The following is a 17357-nucleotide window of genomic DNA, read 5'->3' as shown; positions in this document are numbered from 1 at the left end:
AAAGTTTTTTATCCGCGAATTTTATCGCACACATTTGCGGTTGCAAGAGGAATGCAGTGCTGTGGCCAGCCTCGGAAAAACTTGGGACCGATTTGGTGTGTGTGTGTGTGTGTGAGTGGAGCGTGGAAGAAAGCAAAACTCGACACTCACTCTCTGCGCGCTTCGGCGGTAAAGCATCCTGGGGTTGTTTTTATGCTCAAATCTATCGCACAATCTTGCTTCGTTCTTCGCCTGCGGGTGCCTGCCGCCCGTTGTTTTCATTTTCTCCCTATCCTGCGCTGCTGCTGCTGCTGCACCAGATGTGACTAAACGCCCGTGAATCCATAGTTTTTCATCGTTGGCAATGAAGAAAGTTATTTTTGTAGAAGTTATAAAATTCATGCTAACAGTGCTCTAGCATAATGCACTCCTTTTATTCTCTTTCCTGCCTTCCGTATTGTCGAACGCGTAGCAAAGCAAGTAGTGGGGGAAAGCAGCGCAGTGGCTGTTGCAGGTGATGGAAAGTGCATGGGATGTAGATAGATAGATATACAGCAAGGTGAGAAAAGTTTTTCCGCTTTCTGTTGAAGCTTTTCTTGGTGGGCGAAAGAAGTATTGACTTTAGTTGAAGGCTTATTTTTAGTTCGATCGAAACACAATTCCTTGCAAAAGCTCTGCTCTCGAGGAGGATAGCAGTAAAAGAGTTGTAGTAAGGAATGTGTTGAAATTGATCTAAAAACTTTTACTTCTTGTGGGTGAAAAGCTTTCCCACGAATACTTTGGAGCTAGTGGTTGAAGTGGTATTTATCTGTTTTGAGAAGTAGGGTGGTACAATTACAATGTTTTTGCCATTTTTCTATTGCAAATTTATACCCAAATCTGTAGCAACATGTTAACTTCAATCATCAATTTCAATTTTTTTCTTGTTTATTTCGAAATTATCTTAAATGAATCTTAGGTAAAATGAAACGTTTGATTAATGAAATATGTATGATGCTATTTATTATTCTCTCATGATTCGCTACTGACGCTGCTTGCCGTCAATCAGTAGCTTTACCGTTTCATTACACAACCAAATGATGAGTCGATGTGGAAGGTTTTGTGGAGCCGTTAACTGAAGTGATGCATCGTTTTTAGGATAGCAGAAGAACTGGTGGATGAAAACATGATTGGAGCATGTGTTATTGTCCAATTGAAGTTCAGCAATGACAACACGTTGCACTATGGCACGTTTACCCTGTTTCACCTACATCCAGGGCAAGCAAATTGACACGAGCATATTGTTTTTTTCGGGCCCTTGACGATGAAAGTTAAAAAAAGGAAGGAAAAAAAGAACAATGAATCAAGGGGAATGGAAACAACAATGCAGCAAAAGGTGGAAAATGCAACATCATTACGATGTGGCAGGTGCATTGGCGAGTTGTCTGGAGTGTGTTGCATGCATGTTGCTGTGCCGAATACCTGCCGAAAAGGGATTGCTGTTGTCCCATTAGTGCAATGGAAGAGTTGAATGTGAAGCTTGATGTTTTTCTTTTTTACTTCACAGTACGCCCTAGTGAGTGGTTAGCGAGTAAAAAATATGTTCCTTGCAATTATAGTACGATATTGACAGCTGAACTTGACCGTGCACTGCCGCCCTGCTGCCCAATCAATATGCAGGGGGAGGAGATTGGAGTGCATTTTTGTGTGGCATGAACAGTGGCTTATCATCGTGTAGTCAACTGATCGATCGATTGCTGTATTATTATTATTCAGTGTCGAATGAATGCAGTATAAAATATTCAGTATCGTTTTGGTCACTGCATGATTGCAACAGTAAGCGATAAAATGCAGAATAGTTTGCAGGTACCTTGGCCGTACCTTGGCTAAAGTGAGTCGTTGTACCACCCTAGCAAGCGAGCAAGCAATACACTACTTAACATATATCTTAATAGATAGATTGCCGATAGAAATGGGGAGGTGTTCATTTAAATCTTTGGATGTAGAATGCCTGTAACCTGATATTGTTGTCTATCTTTCTTATTCTCTTCCTCCATCTGCTTTACTATTTTCCACGTGGCTTCGTCGGATTATGAGCTACGTTTCATTTACCTAAGAACCCCTTCGTACAAATTTAATGAGGAAATCCGATCTTCATTGATTTCAATTAATTATAGAGGGATCGATTATTCGAAATGACGATTGTGTTCTCGGGTGAAGTCGATCTCGTCGAACTAGGAACGAGGGAAGTTTTTTGGAACACACCATCCATCCCATAACCGTTTGCTCTGTCCTCTGTTCTGGTTTGAGTTTTGAGAGCTTTCATCGTGACGAATTTTCTTACATTCATCACAGAGATACAGCGTGTGTGTGTGTGTGTGTGTGTGTCAGCAACGTCATCATCGTTTGCACCGTTTGGTAGCTGTTTTGATCTGAAACGAAACGTTAATTTAAAATTCATGCCGCTGTTAAAGCGAAGATGACGATGATGCTGCTGCTGATGACACGACGATGGCGATGGTGCGCGCCCACTGATGACGGTTCGATTGACCGTGCTCTGGACTGCCACGTCGTCGACAATGGCGATGAACCAACGAATTTGTCAGTACTTTCCAAGCAGGTTTGGGTTGTGTCTCTTCGGCGAATGTTGTGAAGCGTCTTGAGCGGCCACTTTTCTCCTAACGTGCGACGAGAGCAGCAGCAGCAGCAGCAGGTTGTTATTTTCCTCTTCGGTGTGTCGTCCGGTGGTTTTTGCTTATTATTTTTCATGTTGTCTCGAAGTTGAAAAACCTGTCCCGGGATCGACCGACTCTCCCGCGGCAGATGTTCATTATCATTTTGAAACGTGGCCCTGCCCCTTCCCAAACACACTGCCGGACACCGGGCGGTCACCGCGCAAACTTATCCGTTAAGCGCGACCGAAAGGGACGAAAGTTAACGTTAAAGTAAAGAGCAACACGAGCGAAAAGCCTGCAGCTTGCCTGCTGCCGCCATCGCCATCAGCGTACGAAGGCTACAGGTGTGTCAGCAGATCCATCCGCATTCTCCGTTGGTGTGGCTGGCAGTGGTCGTCGTGATGGTAGGTAACGTTACCCAAGGTATGGAAGGCTCATGCTTGCTTGTCAGCTTGCAAGGGTGCGGACGGGTTTTTATTTTCTTACGCTTTTTCGCACGTTTTTTTCTCTTCTTCGGATGACAAAGTGTCGTAGTAGTGGCACAGTTGCGGCGCTTGCACGGCTCTTGAATCTGATCTGACAATCCTTTTCTGCGTGTTTCTCCGCTGGGTGCGCCGTCGTGTAAGAGACAGATTTGTCCTTTAAAAAGTATTTGTACCATCCGTCCGCTCGTCGCATCATCCAGGCAAACGAGTGTCAGGCAAACGATTGGATGTTTATGACAGTTGAAAAGAAAATAAACACCTCACGCGGCTGGCATCATCTGCGCAGTTTATAACGATGGCAGAAGATGAAGAAAATGATAATATTCAGTAACATTATCGATAGCGTTGCTGAGATACGATCTTAACTTGGATGGATGTTGTACGGGAGGCACAAAAAAGTAGCAAAAGATTAAATTTCGTGCTCAAGTTTCTTAAAAGTATCGTATTCAAATGGTTTCCCTGCTAGGCAGCAATATGGCAAGGGTGTACTATGAGCGAAAACTATTTCGATGTCGAGATTGGCTGTTGTAAACGTTTTACATTTTTTTCTCCATCAGATGATGATTTGATGAGAAGATCGAGATTATGTTTTTTTTTAATGGAGTTTAGACTAGTTTAAGGAAGAATGGTTTTTCTTCATTGAATTGCCACCCAAGACGCATATTTTGTACCACCATGTAAAAACAGTGTATCTAATTTCGATTGGGTACATTTGAAAATATCGCTCATGTACCATGTTGATCGTATGGAATGTAAATATTATATGATATTACCCATTGTCGAGAGAAAATGATTCATTTTCTTCTTTTATTCTTCTTTACAGACTACCCGCGGGTGGAGATTGGTCCAGAAAATCCGCTGAGTGTCGAGCGCGATCAAACGGCAAAGCTGGAATGTAACATCGATGCCAAACCCAAACCCGAGCAGGTGAAGTGGACACGAAACGGGCGCTTCATTTCGTCACATCCAACGCACACGATCCACCGGGTGTCGCTGCAGGATGCCGGCCGCTACACCTGTTCGGCCGATAACGGGTTGGATAAGATCGGTGAGCAGGAAATCACCCTGAACGTCCTCTACCCGCCGATTGTGCAAATCGAAACCAAAGCCAAGACGGCCGAAGAGAAGGAAACCGTGCATATTAAGTGCAACGTTACCGCCAACCCACCGCCAGTGACCATCGAGTGGCTGAAGGAGGGTGATATTGATTTCCGGCGCAATGGCGATACGCTGGTGCTGCGAGACGTGCGTGCGGAAGACGCCGGGACGTACATTTGCCGGGGTATTAATATGATGAAGCCGTACGGTGGGAAGACGCTGGAGCGTGAAGGCAATGCTTCGGTAGCGCTGCTGGTGCGTCACCGCCCCGGGCAGGCCGTAATTACGCCGGAAAAACCGGTTGTACACGTTGGCAATAGTGTCAGCTTGATGTGCAAAGCTGATCCTCCCGGCTATCCGGATCCGCAGTACCGTTGGTACCGGGATGTGGGCGGCGAGGTCTCGACGACGGTGATTGCCCAGGGAGCGCAATACCTGATACCGAAGGCGGCACTGTCCAGCGAGGGCAAATATCACTGCCACGCAAGCAACGAGCTCGGCAACGGTGGGATGGCAAGCGCTACGCTGGAAATTCATCAGCCACCCCAATTTTTGGCCAAGCTGCAGTCGAACATGATTAAGCGCGCTGGCGAGGCAGATTTCTTCGTAACGTGCAGCGCTAAAGGAAAGCCGGAACCATCGATCACGTGGCTGAAGGACGACGTGGAGATCACCCCGGAACTGCACCGTTATGAGGTAAAGACGAACGTCGACAAGGGACCTAACGGTATGGTGACCGTGCAGAGCATGCTGAAGTTCACCGGAAAGGCACGCCCGAACGGAAACGATCTCATTTCCACCGACCGTGGCCAGTACACGTGTTTGTATGAGAATGAAGTGAACAAGGCAAACTCAACGATGCACCTCAAGATCGAACATGAACCGATAGTGCTGCACCAGTACAACAAGGTGGCGAACGATATCAAGGAAACGGCTGAGGTGCTGTGCAAGGTACAGTCGTACCCGAAGCCAGAATTTTTGTGGCACTTTGGAACGACGCTGCTGAGCACGGGTGGACATTATGAAATTATCACTAACTCGGACGGTAACGACGTGTACACAAGCATCCTGAAGATCAGCAATGTGCGTCACCAGGACTATGGCGAGTATCATTGCCGTGTGTCGAATTCATTGAACCACATCCAAGTGCCAATTCGGCTGCAACCGAAGGGCCCACCAGAGAAACCCAACAAGCTGAAAGCGGTCGAGCTCGGTTCGAACTATGTCGTTCTGTCGTGGAACCCCGGGTTCGACGGTGGTCTTGCAAACACGAAATATTTTGTCTCGTACCGCAAAATAGTGATCCCGAACGAAAGCTTGATGACGGAAGAGTGTGCAGCGGTGGCTGCTAGCGGTGCTGAATGGATGGAGTACGACTGTCAGCGTGAGGTGCCGTGCACCATCAGCCCTCTGGACCACCACCAGAGCTACGTTTTCAAGGTGAAAGCACTGAACACTAAGGGCGTCTCGGAGCATTCGAACGAAATCAGTGCGACGACGAAGGTGGAAAAGATACCGATTCCACTGATGGCTAATTTTGATCCCGAGACGAAGATCCTGGGCCTAAACATTGGTGCAACTTGTCTATCGATGGTGGCGATCGTTGAATCGGTTATGTACGGCGATACCCCGATGGCAGCCTGGCACATCATCGAGAAGGTGGACCTGCAGGTGAACGGTCACGATCCAACGTACCGTGAGCATGAGATAAAGCATTTTGTCGCAAATCGACGTAACAATGGACGCTCACTGGGCAACACACTGGACGAAATTCCCATTCCGATCGAAGACGAATTGAACCCGCGAGTGCGGGTAAAGCTGTGTCTGAAAATCAATCACGAATACTGTGGTGAATATCTGGAAGCTGACAGTAAGTATCATTGGCGATGGAGGGAGCGGGTAAAGTTTGTTCAAATTGCTAACATTTTTTCCCTCCCCTTCCTCTTTACAGTTGGACAATCTCTGATCCAGGAAGCATCTTTTGTCGAGCTACCGACATTGATAGCGATTTTGGTGTGCAGCGTTGTTGCCGCCCTGTCCGCCGTGTTGTTGGTGATGTTCTGCCGTTGCAGGCGCAACCAAAAGAAGGAATCGGTAAAGTCAAAGGAGTACGATATCGATTCAATCCATCCGTCGATTGTGGCCCAACAAAACCAAGCTCCGCCACCGTACTATTCGGCCAGCAGCCTGGAAAATAAGGCCCTCGAGCATTCAATGGATTTGGCAATGGATCAAAACACGGCCCTGTATGCAAGCCAGCAGCCAACGTACGGCTACCACCAGCAGAATGCAATGATTCCGCAAGTACCGCAAAATGATTGTAAGTTTCGCACAACGATGGTGCTTTTGTAGGCGCATACTGCTGCTACAGTTGGCACTCTTGTACGGGTTTTTTTTGGGGCTTTTACTTGGCTAACTACTGCCATGCGTATTTAACATCTTCTGTTTGGTTTTGTATCGTTCCACGAATTAGGGTCAAACATGGGCTACGTAGAGAATTCGTACTCCAACTCCAACAACGGTGGAAGCGTCAACTCACAGGACTCTATCTGGCAGCTGAAAATGTCGGCTGCTGCCTCGAACTCGGCCAACATGATCCCGCAGCACAATTACATGGACCAACAGATGCAGCAAAACTACGGCTATGACCCAATGACCCATGGGGGATACGGTGCCGTTGACGATTACGCTCCCTACCCGCATCTGATGACCACAGCCAGCCAGCACGGTGGAGATGACTACCATCACAACATGCGCAACAGCCAGAATCCATCGCGCCAGGACTACTGCAGCGATCCGTACGCGTCCGTTCACAAGCCCAAGAAACGCATGGATCAGCATATGGGTGAGTGATTGTAACTGAGCCAATGTGTCTACTCTCCCATCAGTGTCTGTCGTTCTCTGCCTCTCGGAGGATGGTGTGTGGTATGGGGTGTGGTACGATTTTAATCCGATTTTCTCTTTCGCCGTAGACTTTGTCGCTGAATCTCCGTACCACGATGTGAGCGGGCTGCCGGATCCGTACATGGAGCAGGAGGAGGCAAAGTCTCCCGTGCAGAATCAGCATCTCTCGATTAGCTACGATGATGCGCTGGCAATGGAAAGCGGTTACTCGACACCAAACTCCCGCAATCGCCGTGTCATTCACGAGATTGTGGTGTAAGCGAACGGCCGTCAAAGGTAGTGGCCGATTGCCGCCATGGTACAACGAAACAACGAGTTTGAAACTAAACGACAACGAACCGAATGATGGAAAATAGCATAATATACGCACTGAATTGGACGAATCAAAATCATGAGACAATCATCTTTGCCCGGAGCATGCTTAAAACGGACGACAATTGCAGAGGGAAACAACAACCAACCAGCCCTGCACACTGCTAGAAGCGCTGTCGAACCGTAGTTCAAATTAAATTACCTTTTCCTTCTAAATTATTTGTTTTAATTGAAACATTGAAATTGTTGCAAATGTTCACCTTCGACACCGGATGGACGGCCATGTAGTGCTGCTGAGTCAGAACTACAGGGAGCGAAATATGTTGATCTCAAAATATAGCTCCTTGCAGAGATGGTATGTATTTGTTTACGGCAAAGCGCCTTTGTTGCGTTCAATGAACTCTTTTTGATCGTTTTGTTTTCCCCGTCCCATTTTTGCAGGCAACATATGGTGTTACATTTGTGGATGATGGTGCAACTTAAAACTGTGATTGTATATATAGATAACTATAGTACGCGTAGAGCAATGGTTTTATGACAAGAAAGCGCAAAACATGGTCGACAAGCAGCAACAGCAGCACCACATGTATGAGAGGACGCTGCTATCGGTTTAAGATAAAGTGTATCGAAAGCAATCGGTTGTTACGATCGAGATTACGTATCGTATCCGGGATCGAATATTGTCCAATATTAAAGTAAGTGTTTGGATTAAGTAATCGCGAAACGGGCACCATTCTTAAATGGTTAAGCCACATGCAGCCAGGTGCCGGTGTCACTGAATCGGGGGTCAAGAACCGAATGTGCCATTAGCTTGTAGTAGGTATTCCTGCCAATAGTTCTTTTCCCGTCTGTCCGATTGCAGCGTGTGGGCACCTGGTGCGGATTCCAAATTGCGGCACGATTAGATAGTAACGCCACAATCTAACACTCCTCCTTCGTGATTGTCGTCGTGCATGAGCTATGTAACGGGTCTGTTCGTTAAGGAGGAGCGTTCGAGTGACTTAATCATCTTATCACGGAACTATGTCTTTTAGTGTATCCGTTTGGCGGTGCCATTGTTCGATCGTTTCGTGCCAAGTCTTCCCTCTAGTTCTAGCGCAGCATGAAGGAAGAATGCATTCCATGTTTTGTTTTAAATAAACTTACTCGTGCTTAATAATAAAAAAACAACAGAACGCTGCGTACAGCTTCGTTAAATGCGAACAATCACCACATACACATAATGATGATGCGTTGAAATGTTTGTGAACATTGTTGAGCTGGAGAGTTTTGGTTGTAGGTAGTTTAAAGTATAATTAATTGAGTCGGACCCGTGCGTTGTCTTGCGATGGTCGTCCGTTTTATGTTTTTTTCTCTCTTCCGGTGTCTCTTACTTGATAAAGTTCCATTTTATCGGCTTCGTCGTGTTGAAAGCGGGTTGCTCCTCATTCGCATAAAGCGTCTTCAATGCTAAGTTTGAAATAATACGCACGAAGAAGCAAAAACATTAGCGCAAAACATTGATCGTATTGCCGCTGCTCAGTGTGTACATAAGCAAAAGAGGAACAATAAGAAACAAAACAGAAACAAAACAACTGCGCACAGCGTTTTAAAAATAACAGCTTAAACTTAAAAGTCCCGACTTGGTTTGTATAGGAACCGTAAGCAAAAGGTGTAGTAATCGTGTAACCGTAAGCTGAAATTATGTATTAAACAGTGCTATTGCTTTTGTGCTGTTGCAGTGTGGTGAAACTGTAGCGAAAGTGTGTTTATTATTGTAAAGAACAGAAAGCAGCAGTCTGTGCTAGCAAGAAGGAAGGAATAGTAGGGGATTTAATAAGCGTTCCGAGGGCGTTACGTTACTCACCCGCTTGCACACGCCTCAGCAGTGCGTGGGTTGGTGGGTGGGTAGGTAACGGTGAGAATAAATCACACCAGCAACTAAAATGGCAACAAAAAGTAGTTAAACAAGTAGGAGGGAGGAAAGCAGCAGGAAAATGGATGAAGTTTCTTAATTTTCGCAAACGCTTTCTTCGAATGGACCACGCTTCCCTGGCTGGAGCGCTTTCACCGATCAGCGCTTCTTAATAACTGAAGCGAGACAGAATCCTTTTGCCTGCCTCGAAACGTAGGAAGAGAAGACACCATGGCAAAAAACAAAGCAAAAGTATCTCGAAAGTGAGAAAGAACAAGACCGGCGATATAGCTCTGATTACACAGGCGAACAAAAAAAAAAAACAAGGATACACAACGTCGCCGTGCGTTTAAGGATGAAAAAATCGCATTCGAAGTAGTAGTGATTGACGATAAATATGCTTTTCCGCTTTTCTACACCCTTCCCGGGCGGCAACAGTTTGGCGTTTACAAGTTTGACTGCCTTGTTGAAGCGCGCTGTGCGACATTAGTGTTAAGTGATGAGGAAATTTGTTTCCCCGTCGCAAAAAACAAGCAGCTGCGCAAGGAATTGATGCGGCGGGAAAACCTCCGGACGGTTGAGACCCACTCAAATCCCGACTAGTAATGGCGATAGGGAATAGACATAAAATAGAGAGTGAAAGAGTACGCACAAACAAGCTAGCGGGGTTCTTTATTTCTTTACAAACGCGCGTGTCCGGTCCTCGAGCGGCCACGACGAGTCCCTTTGCACATTACTCCAATGGCAAGTAGAGCAGTCGCTAGCGTATTTTGCATACTTGTTCCGTCCACCGAGAGATGTTTCTAATTGCTGTAAATATTGACTGAGAAAAGTAGAAGTATTTTACTTATAAGCAGTAGAGCATTAAGGCACTTTTCTATATAAACGCGTTAGCCCGAGATACAATTCGTAGCTTAGTTTTGTTAAAGGTTAGTCTAGCGGTAAGCTTCTTTCTGGCGCAAAATAAATATTTTATTTTATCTTTTTAAAATGGTTACGCGTGTGTATTGCAACTGGACGAAACGTAACGAATATCACACGTGAGTGAGCGTATGTAAAGCGGATATCTAACTAAAAATTATCTTTTGTGCAAACTAATAATCTAAAGCACCTAACGAAATATCTGAAAGAAACTGTCTAAATTGGGCTTATTAATGCTATATAATTTAAAACCGAACAGACGGGTCGGAATGGGAAGCAGGGGACAAATCGACGCCTTTATTCATCTGTTTCCTATCTGCCGTTTAATCATGCCTAATGTGAAGGCACAATCTAAATGATACGATACAGATCGTGTCACCACTTACAGCGAAGCGCATAGATCGTCCTTTATTTGACTCACCTTCCTGTGTAGTAGCGGGGAGTCGAGGCTGGTCGGGGAAGTCAAATTGCGACGCTTATTGAAATTTATGGCCGACTGGAAGAGATTTTCGTATAAATGAAAATCTGTTTCGGAAGTAATTTCAATGCCTAATTCCTGTCTTTTGGCATAGGCCGCTTCCCACTACACCCCGCCCGCCCTGCAATGGCAGTCGTGTGGTGGTTGGTGATGGTGGTATTAAAACGTTTTTCAATCCATTAGCATCGAACCGGCTGGACGCTAAGTCAAGTGTCCTGAAAATAGTGCCATTTCCAAGCGACTTTGGCGAACGCAAATCGGGCAATCGATTTTAAGTGTCGGCGGTGCCGGCGGTGCAGGCAGGCCCACATTTTCTACCACCGTTCACTGCCGTAGAGCGTTTATCTGCTTCTATAAATTTAATTAATAATTCAAATTAGCCCCTCGCTGCGAGAGGGGCGGGCCAACGTGCCTTCCATTTGGGCAAATTGCCTATCATCCAACACAACTGATCAAACAGTGCGCAGAGGCGAAGGATTTTTGTATCGCTTCGGTTAGAGTCACTACCACCACACCTAGGGCGTTGTGGAGTTGCGCTGCGAGCGGAAGGAAACTGCTCGAGGTGATACTGTGAGCCACGATTGTCGTTTCCGTATGGTAACGTCGGCGTTCGTCTGCCCCTGTTCGATGGCCAGTTGTCTGGTTTTTAGTGGGAAGTGAGGCAGAAGGTTGATTGAAAAATATTTGCATTCCAACGATCTTAAACTTTGCGTGTTCGGTAAAATCGGTAGAGTGGAGGGTGTGGAACTTTCCATTCCCGGTGTGGTACAAGCATCCGGGGATAAGGAGTCATCCCCTAGTGTAGTATGAGTTGTATCAGACCCGGCAAGCGTGTTGTAAGACGGCATGTTGTAGCCGATGGCAAAATGGAAAAATAAATTTGGTTAATTTATACCCGACAGGACGAAAAACGACGCCATCGGTTGATTCCCTTCAAGTGTGCAGGAATAAAAAGGAACCAGGCGGAGGGGGCGGGCCTCCTTCGCAAGAAGACTGGTTGGAGGATGGTCATGGTTTGTGGAATTTGTACCAGCGGAAGGTTTTTATTGCCTGAGGTCATTTTACAACTGCGAATAACTGTGGGCTGGAACTGTTTGGATAGTGTATATGTTGCGCCAATTTGGTAAAATGTAACGCTTGCATCAGAGTTTAACAAAATGCGTTTAAACAAAAAAACTGTTGATAAAGTTACTTATTCTCCCCTTGTTGCCATGACATGTTTGTAACATGGATAGAAGACAATGACAAGAAAAGTGTCTTAAAATTATGAGGACCTCTGAAAATCCTGTAAATTTCATTGAAAATCATTAAACTATTGTTAAAACTTGCTTTTTACATTCTTAAGCGTAGCTTGAGCTAAAGAGTGCACGCTTGAAGTGTTTCATAAACAACAACATCTTCTTCTAATTGACCTAACGACCTGTCGGGCAGTCATGTCGGTCTGTCGGTCTGACCGGCTTTCGTACAAGCAAAATACTTACTTTGTGATTCTCATTTGAACCTTGGTTCGATCGTTCCATTGAGAAGCAAAGGAACGAATCCAGTAGGTTCCAACCAAAACTCCCGTCACTTCTTCAATCGCTTAATAATGGTTCAAACTAGTGATGGGATTAGTTCCGAAAATTGAGAAACGGAAGAAACCTGTCAATCTAGAGAAAAAGAACAGAAAGTGGAACGCAGGTTCAAGTTAACCTGCCATGATTGCGCTTTTTTTCAGTTGCTCACTTTATAAATGGACAACTTTAATTTATCCTTTGAATATTGTGTAATATGTTTTTTGTGCAATAATCACACATTTTCAATTCAAACAAAGTTAAATAATAGTTTATTGAATGAGTAAAACTAATATACATACGCAACGAAGCAGCTTAGCACCCAACACATAGCAATTCATTGCTTGCCACAATCCAGTCCAAATAACGCACCAATGCCAATAAGATGTATATGGCAGAAGAGAAGCAATGCATTCATTGCGTTTACCGCTAGCGCAGGATTGGAGATTTTGGCGATTAACTTCTCACTAAAAATATCTATTCTTTTCTGGCTTCATGGCGCTGGTGTTGTATCGTCATCTCTGTGATTGAGAGAGTAAGACTTGCGTTGTTATCAATCACATAGACAGAATGTGTATAGGTATCTATACTAGAAACCAGCAACTCAAACTATAGGTCTCTGTGCGAAAATTGCATCTGTGCAGCGTAGATTTACTAGAGTTGCGGTTCGTTGCTTCCCTTGGAGGGGAAATTTTAATATGCCTGATTACCACACGCGATGTTTGTTGCTTGGGCTGTAATCTCTCGAACATCGTCGAAAAGTTGCACAAAGAGTGTTTTTAACCAAGCTGCTGATACATGAGATTGACGCGTCTGTGTTTCTTAAAAAAAATATCCCCAAAAAAATACCAGCCAGAACCCATAGACAACGTGCATTTCTACAAAATGAGTATAGGAGAACTTTAGCCTCATACAACGGCCCTCTATTGACAATGTGTAGACAGTACAATTCTCATTTCGAATCTTTTGACTTCCATTTGACTACGCAGAGCTTTAAAACTAGGATATTAGATTCGTACGCACTCGGTAACAGGCAGGATTAGTTTTAACATATAGAATGTAAGTGACAAGGGTCATAGTCTATGTAGTACCAGACCCTAAAATTGTCGAAATAAGAATATAAATAAAAAAAGAGAAGTTAACGACGTTCTATACCGGATCGAAAAGAACGCTAAGAGAAACAGGCTCAGATTTTACCTGCTTGCTTAGTACTTAGCAAACCGGTCCATCGTATGAAGAGAGTAGATCATCGAGCGTTCCTGATCGGATCGAAAAGAACGCTGAGAGCAACAGGTTCATATTGAACCTGGATGATTTGTTTACAGCAAATCGGCCCATCAAATCAAAGAGAGTAGAATGTCGAGCGTTCTAGGCCGGATCACAAAGAGCACTGAGAGCAAACGGTTCAGCCCAGATTGCAGAGAACGCTGAGAGGTTCAGATCGGATCAATAAGATCGTTGATAGCAGCCGATTCAGGTCGGATCGCAAGGAACGGTGGGAGCAACAGGATCAGTTTGGACTTGGTTGAGTTAAAATTAAGGATCGCGGTCCGAATGCTAGCATGTAGGAACGGATCGCACCTGGTAGGTTCGGAACGCAACGCGCATAACTAGTTCAAACATTAATGTTCGGAACACTTGTTTCGTTGATTTTTTTTACGCGCCGTTGCGACTCTTGAGATGCAGTTGTGTTGTTCTTCGTTGAGCATCCTAAGGCTGTTAAGCCGAATTTAAGTTTAACGAAATCATCGAAAATTTAGTTTATCTTTGCACGGGTGGAAATCAGTAGTTTTCAACTTTTTTCAGCTTTTTCTCCCATGATGATGTATGTAAGTATATATCCCCTTCGCCTCATAACATATCATGTTAAAACTGCATTATTTTACGTATGCGGCATTTTTATTTATAGCATTTTTTTCAGCGCCGTTAACTGCCTGTTTCATCATGGATCTTGATATTTAACCCTCTGTTGATATGCTGTTGCTACCAATCTAAAAGCCACTTTGCACCAGTTCTTCGCACTGCTTCAGTGGTTCTAAGTTGAAGATTTGAAAGAAACGAGTTCTACAATTTTGTACCCAACATTTGGACATTTGAGGGTTAATAGGAGTATTTTGATTCTTCCCCCAAACACCACATGTCATTTTGAACGTCACATCTATTGACTTAAGTTGGTATTAAGTTGGCAAAGCCGTTTTAGCAACATTATGCATTCCTTAAAACATATAGCACATATCAGCAGAAAAATAATTTTGCAACTTTATGAGCTTATTTTTTCTTAAAAAAGATAGTTTTTTCACTGCAGACTGCTTTTTTTTCAACAGACTTGTTCAGACTGTTCAACAAAATGTTCAATTACAGAAAATAATTGAATGAATAATCGTGTTTTTTCGATTCCTTATTTCAAGGATACAAATATTCTAGTTATACCCCATTGCATTTTGTGAAATTTGCACCCCTCTCCCCCTCCTTTGAAAACCGCTGGTGTGGAGGATTGAAACAATGCCTGATCATGTTAAAGTCTTCATGTTTCGTTAGAAATTCAGGCTAATAATTTTGTACTAAACTATAATTTATTTTTATTGCTGCTAATATTTTTTTTTAATTCTTGACTTAAGGTAAAGATGTGCGTATGAGTGTGAGTTTCACTACATTGAAGATTTGATTCACTAAAATATTCCACTGTAAAATTCAATCTATAACATAGCTGTAAGAAGTGTGTAAGAAACAAAGAGCAAACAACAGCGTTACACACTGAACAGGGTATGAAATTGATAAATAGCCAGCAACACACTATCTATGAGCATAAACCATTCCCCGGTGCTCAAAAGGTCCAACAGCTCACACGATGTGGTTCATTTTTCAGCGAGCACCACCGAGATGAATGTTACAAGTACATGCCGGGGCTTCTGAGCTGAGGGGAAATCTAATTCAGTTATTATAATGTTAAAGGCAACGAATCAGTCAACCGCGGGGTACTCTGCTGCTCCTTTTCCGATCTGCAAGGGTAATGTTCCGCGAGGACACGTCAGCCGGTTGCTTTCCCGTCCGTCCGGATAGCTTGTAGCAAATCTTCATCCTTCCACCCTTCAGTCCCGTGCAATGACGATGATGATGGCGATGAGGGATGAGTAACAGCAGTAGTAGTGGTCTCAGTTTTCTTTCAAAGAGGTATGTAAAACTGACTCGTTGCATCGTAGCCGTAGGGGGAACATATTTTATATATTTCCTCTTTTTTTTTGTTGGTTGAGCTGTGTAAATTTGGTCGTGCATCAGTTCTTTGGGTTCGTCTATGTGTGTGTGTGTGTGTGTGTGTGTTAGAGTGTATCTACCACTCGTTCTCGTGGTACGTTGAAAAGACAGACAGATAAATATGTTGCCTTCCTTCGCTTGGTACCCATTTGCCCCGGATTGCCGCGGGCGTCTGGTCTTGAGTGAATATATTCTGCATTGAATCGAATACACCGCCAAAGAGTCTGGCCTTTCGCGTGTACTTTTTATACAATTTGGGGCGTGATGATTGAAAAAAAGTGTACGGCATTGAGGTGAAGCAATGTAACCGTTAGTAGAGGTTTTCTTTTGCAGCACTTGAAGCTAAACTCAAAAGTTCTGCCTGCATCATCCGGATGCGGCATGATGTTTGGCTTGTTTACATTACAATATCGGCAATATTTATATGATAGTTTGTTTAGCACATGATGAATGTGTTTAGCACATATCACATGGTTATCTTTTGTAGCAAAATATTGATATGTAAATTCGATGGATAAACTACATATTGATGCATATCAATGTTGTGCAAACGTATGTATTCATAAAATTTTAGTGTTTTTTTATCTCTTTATTTTTCTTTGTTTTGTTATCTCTTCAATTGAGCTAAATTTTATGTTGTGAATTGTCCGAATTTTATGGAAAAAAAATCAGTTTGCTCTTCTGATGGACTAGGAATAGTCTTGTAGAGCCGACTCCGAGATTAATTAGATTCCGATTATTGATTTAATTAATTGAATTTTGTGTGTGGAAAGGAAATAGTATGTGGAGCTTTTATTAATCTGTATGAATCCTTGTATCAAACCTGTATTCAGTTACAAAGTTATGTGGTTCTCGACCTTAGTGGATTTGGAGAGGATAACAGTGGACGGGGCTAACGTTATCCAACAAATATTTGTGACTGAACAATAATATTTTCATTAAATAATTTAAAATAGGATATACCAAACTCGTAAAAGAGATAGAAGAAAGTTAAAATAATAGTTTGATAACCGATACGAAAGTATAACATAAATAGACTTAAATCTAAAACGATACCATATCCAAAGAAAACGGATAGAAATTACATAAAACCAGGGAACAAAAATATTGCAAATTTACATATTGACATATTCATCAGAATGATATCTTTTACGCGCAAAATATGCTTAAAACAGATGCAGTCGCCCAACAAACAATCAGGCCACAAGTACAATGTGTGAAAACTTTAAATAACAGATGAGAGTATCTTATAGATTCTATAATACAAAACCCAACAGCTAAAGAAGTGCATAAGCAAATACGTAATGCAACATTTGCTCTTTGCCTTAAGAAACTAGTTAGATAGAAAGAAATAAACATCATAATACGAAGAAAACAATGAAACACAACAAATGAGTGGTAAAAAAACAAAGAGTCTTGAATGACTTCCAAGGTGTGGTCAGCTGTTCGTACGTTGTTCGACATGTGTCGCTGGTGCTAGTGCTGATGCCTTCGATTATCGCGAATTTGAGATCTTTTTTTTATCATTTAATGCTTTAAGTACATACAAATGCTGTACATGAGTGGAAAACAATCCGCTGTTGAATTGATTGTAAGGTAATAGATTGATTATATCTTACACAAAAAACTATAGTTAAGACCAGTTTCGATTCAGTGTAAGTATATAGTAAAAGGCAAAAAATATGCAAAAAACAAAACAAAGATAAATAATAAGGATATGGGCACAACCCGAATAGATGCGTACGGTTGTAAAGCAAGTACTACGTTGCTTGTTGGTATTCAACATCGGAGTTTCGGAAAGTTTAATTGCATTTCGGCAGCCACGCA

General features: G+C 43.3%; 1 protein-coding gene across 1 annotated transcript in view; it reads left to right on the top strand.

Annotated features, from left to right (window-relative positions):
* LOC120900221 (hemicentin-1-like) overlaps nt 1-10317 on the top strand; it is a 64447-nt gene extending 54130 nt beyond the window's left edge. Inside the window, exons 5-9 of the mRNA XM_040306924.1 lie at nt 3942-6086; nt 6168-6536; nt 6690-7061; nt 7189-7787; nt 7874-10317. Of these exons, the coding sequence (XP_040162858.1) occupies nt 3942-6086; nt 6168-6536; nt 6690-7061; nt 7189-7379 (3077 nt within the window). The 3' untranslated portion in view covers nt 7380-7787; nt 7874-10317. The remainder of the gene's footprint in view (nt 1-3941; nt 6087-6167; nt 6537-6689; nt 7062-7188; nt 7788-7873) is intronic.
* The last annotated feature ends 7040 nt before the right edge of the window (nt 10318-17357 follow it).

The sequence above is a fragment of the Anopheles arabiensis genome, chromosome 3 (assembly GCF_016920715.1).
Source record: "Anopheles arabiensis isolate DONGOLA chromosome 3, AaraD3, whole genome shotgun sequence".
Taxonomy (NCBI): Eukaryota; Metazoa; Arthropoda; class Insecta; order Diptera; family Culicidae; genus Anopheles; species Anopheles arabiensis.
The sequence above is the reverse complement of the archived record's forward strand: the minus strand, read 5'-3'. Positions and strand labels throughout refer to the sequence as shown.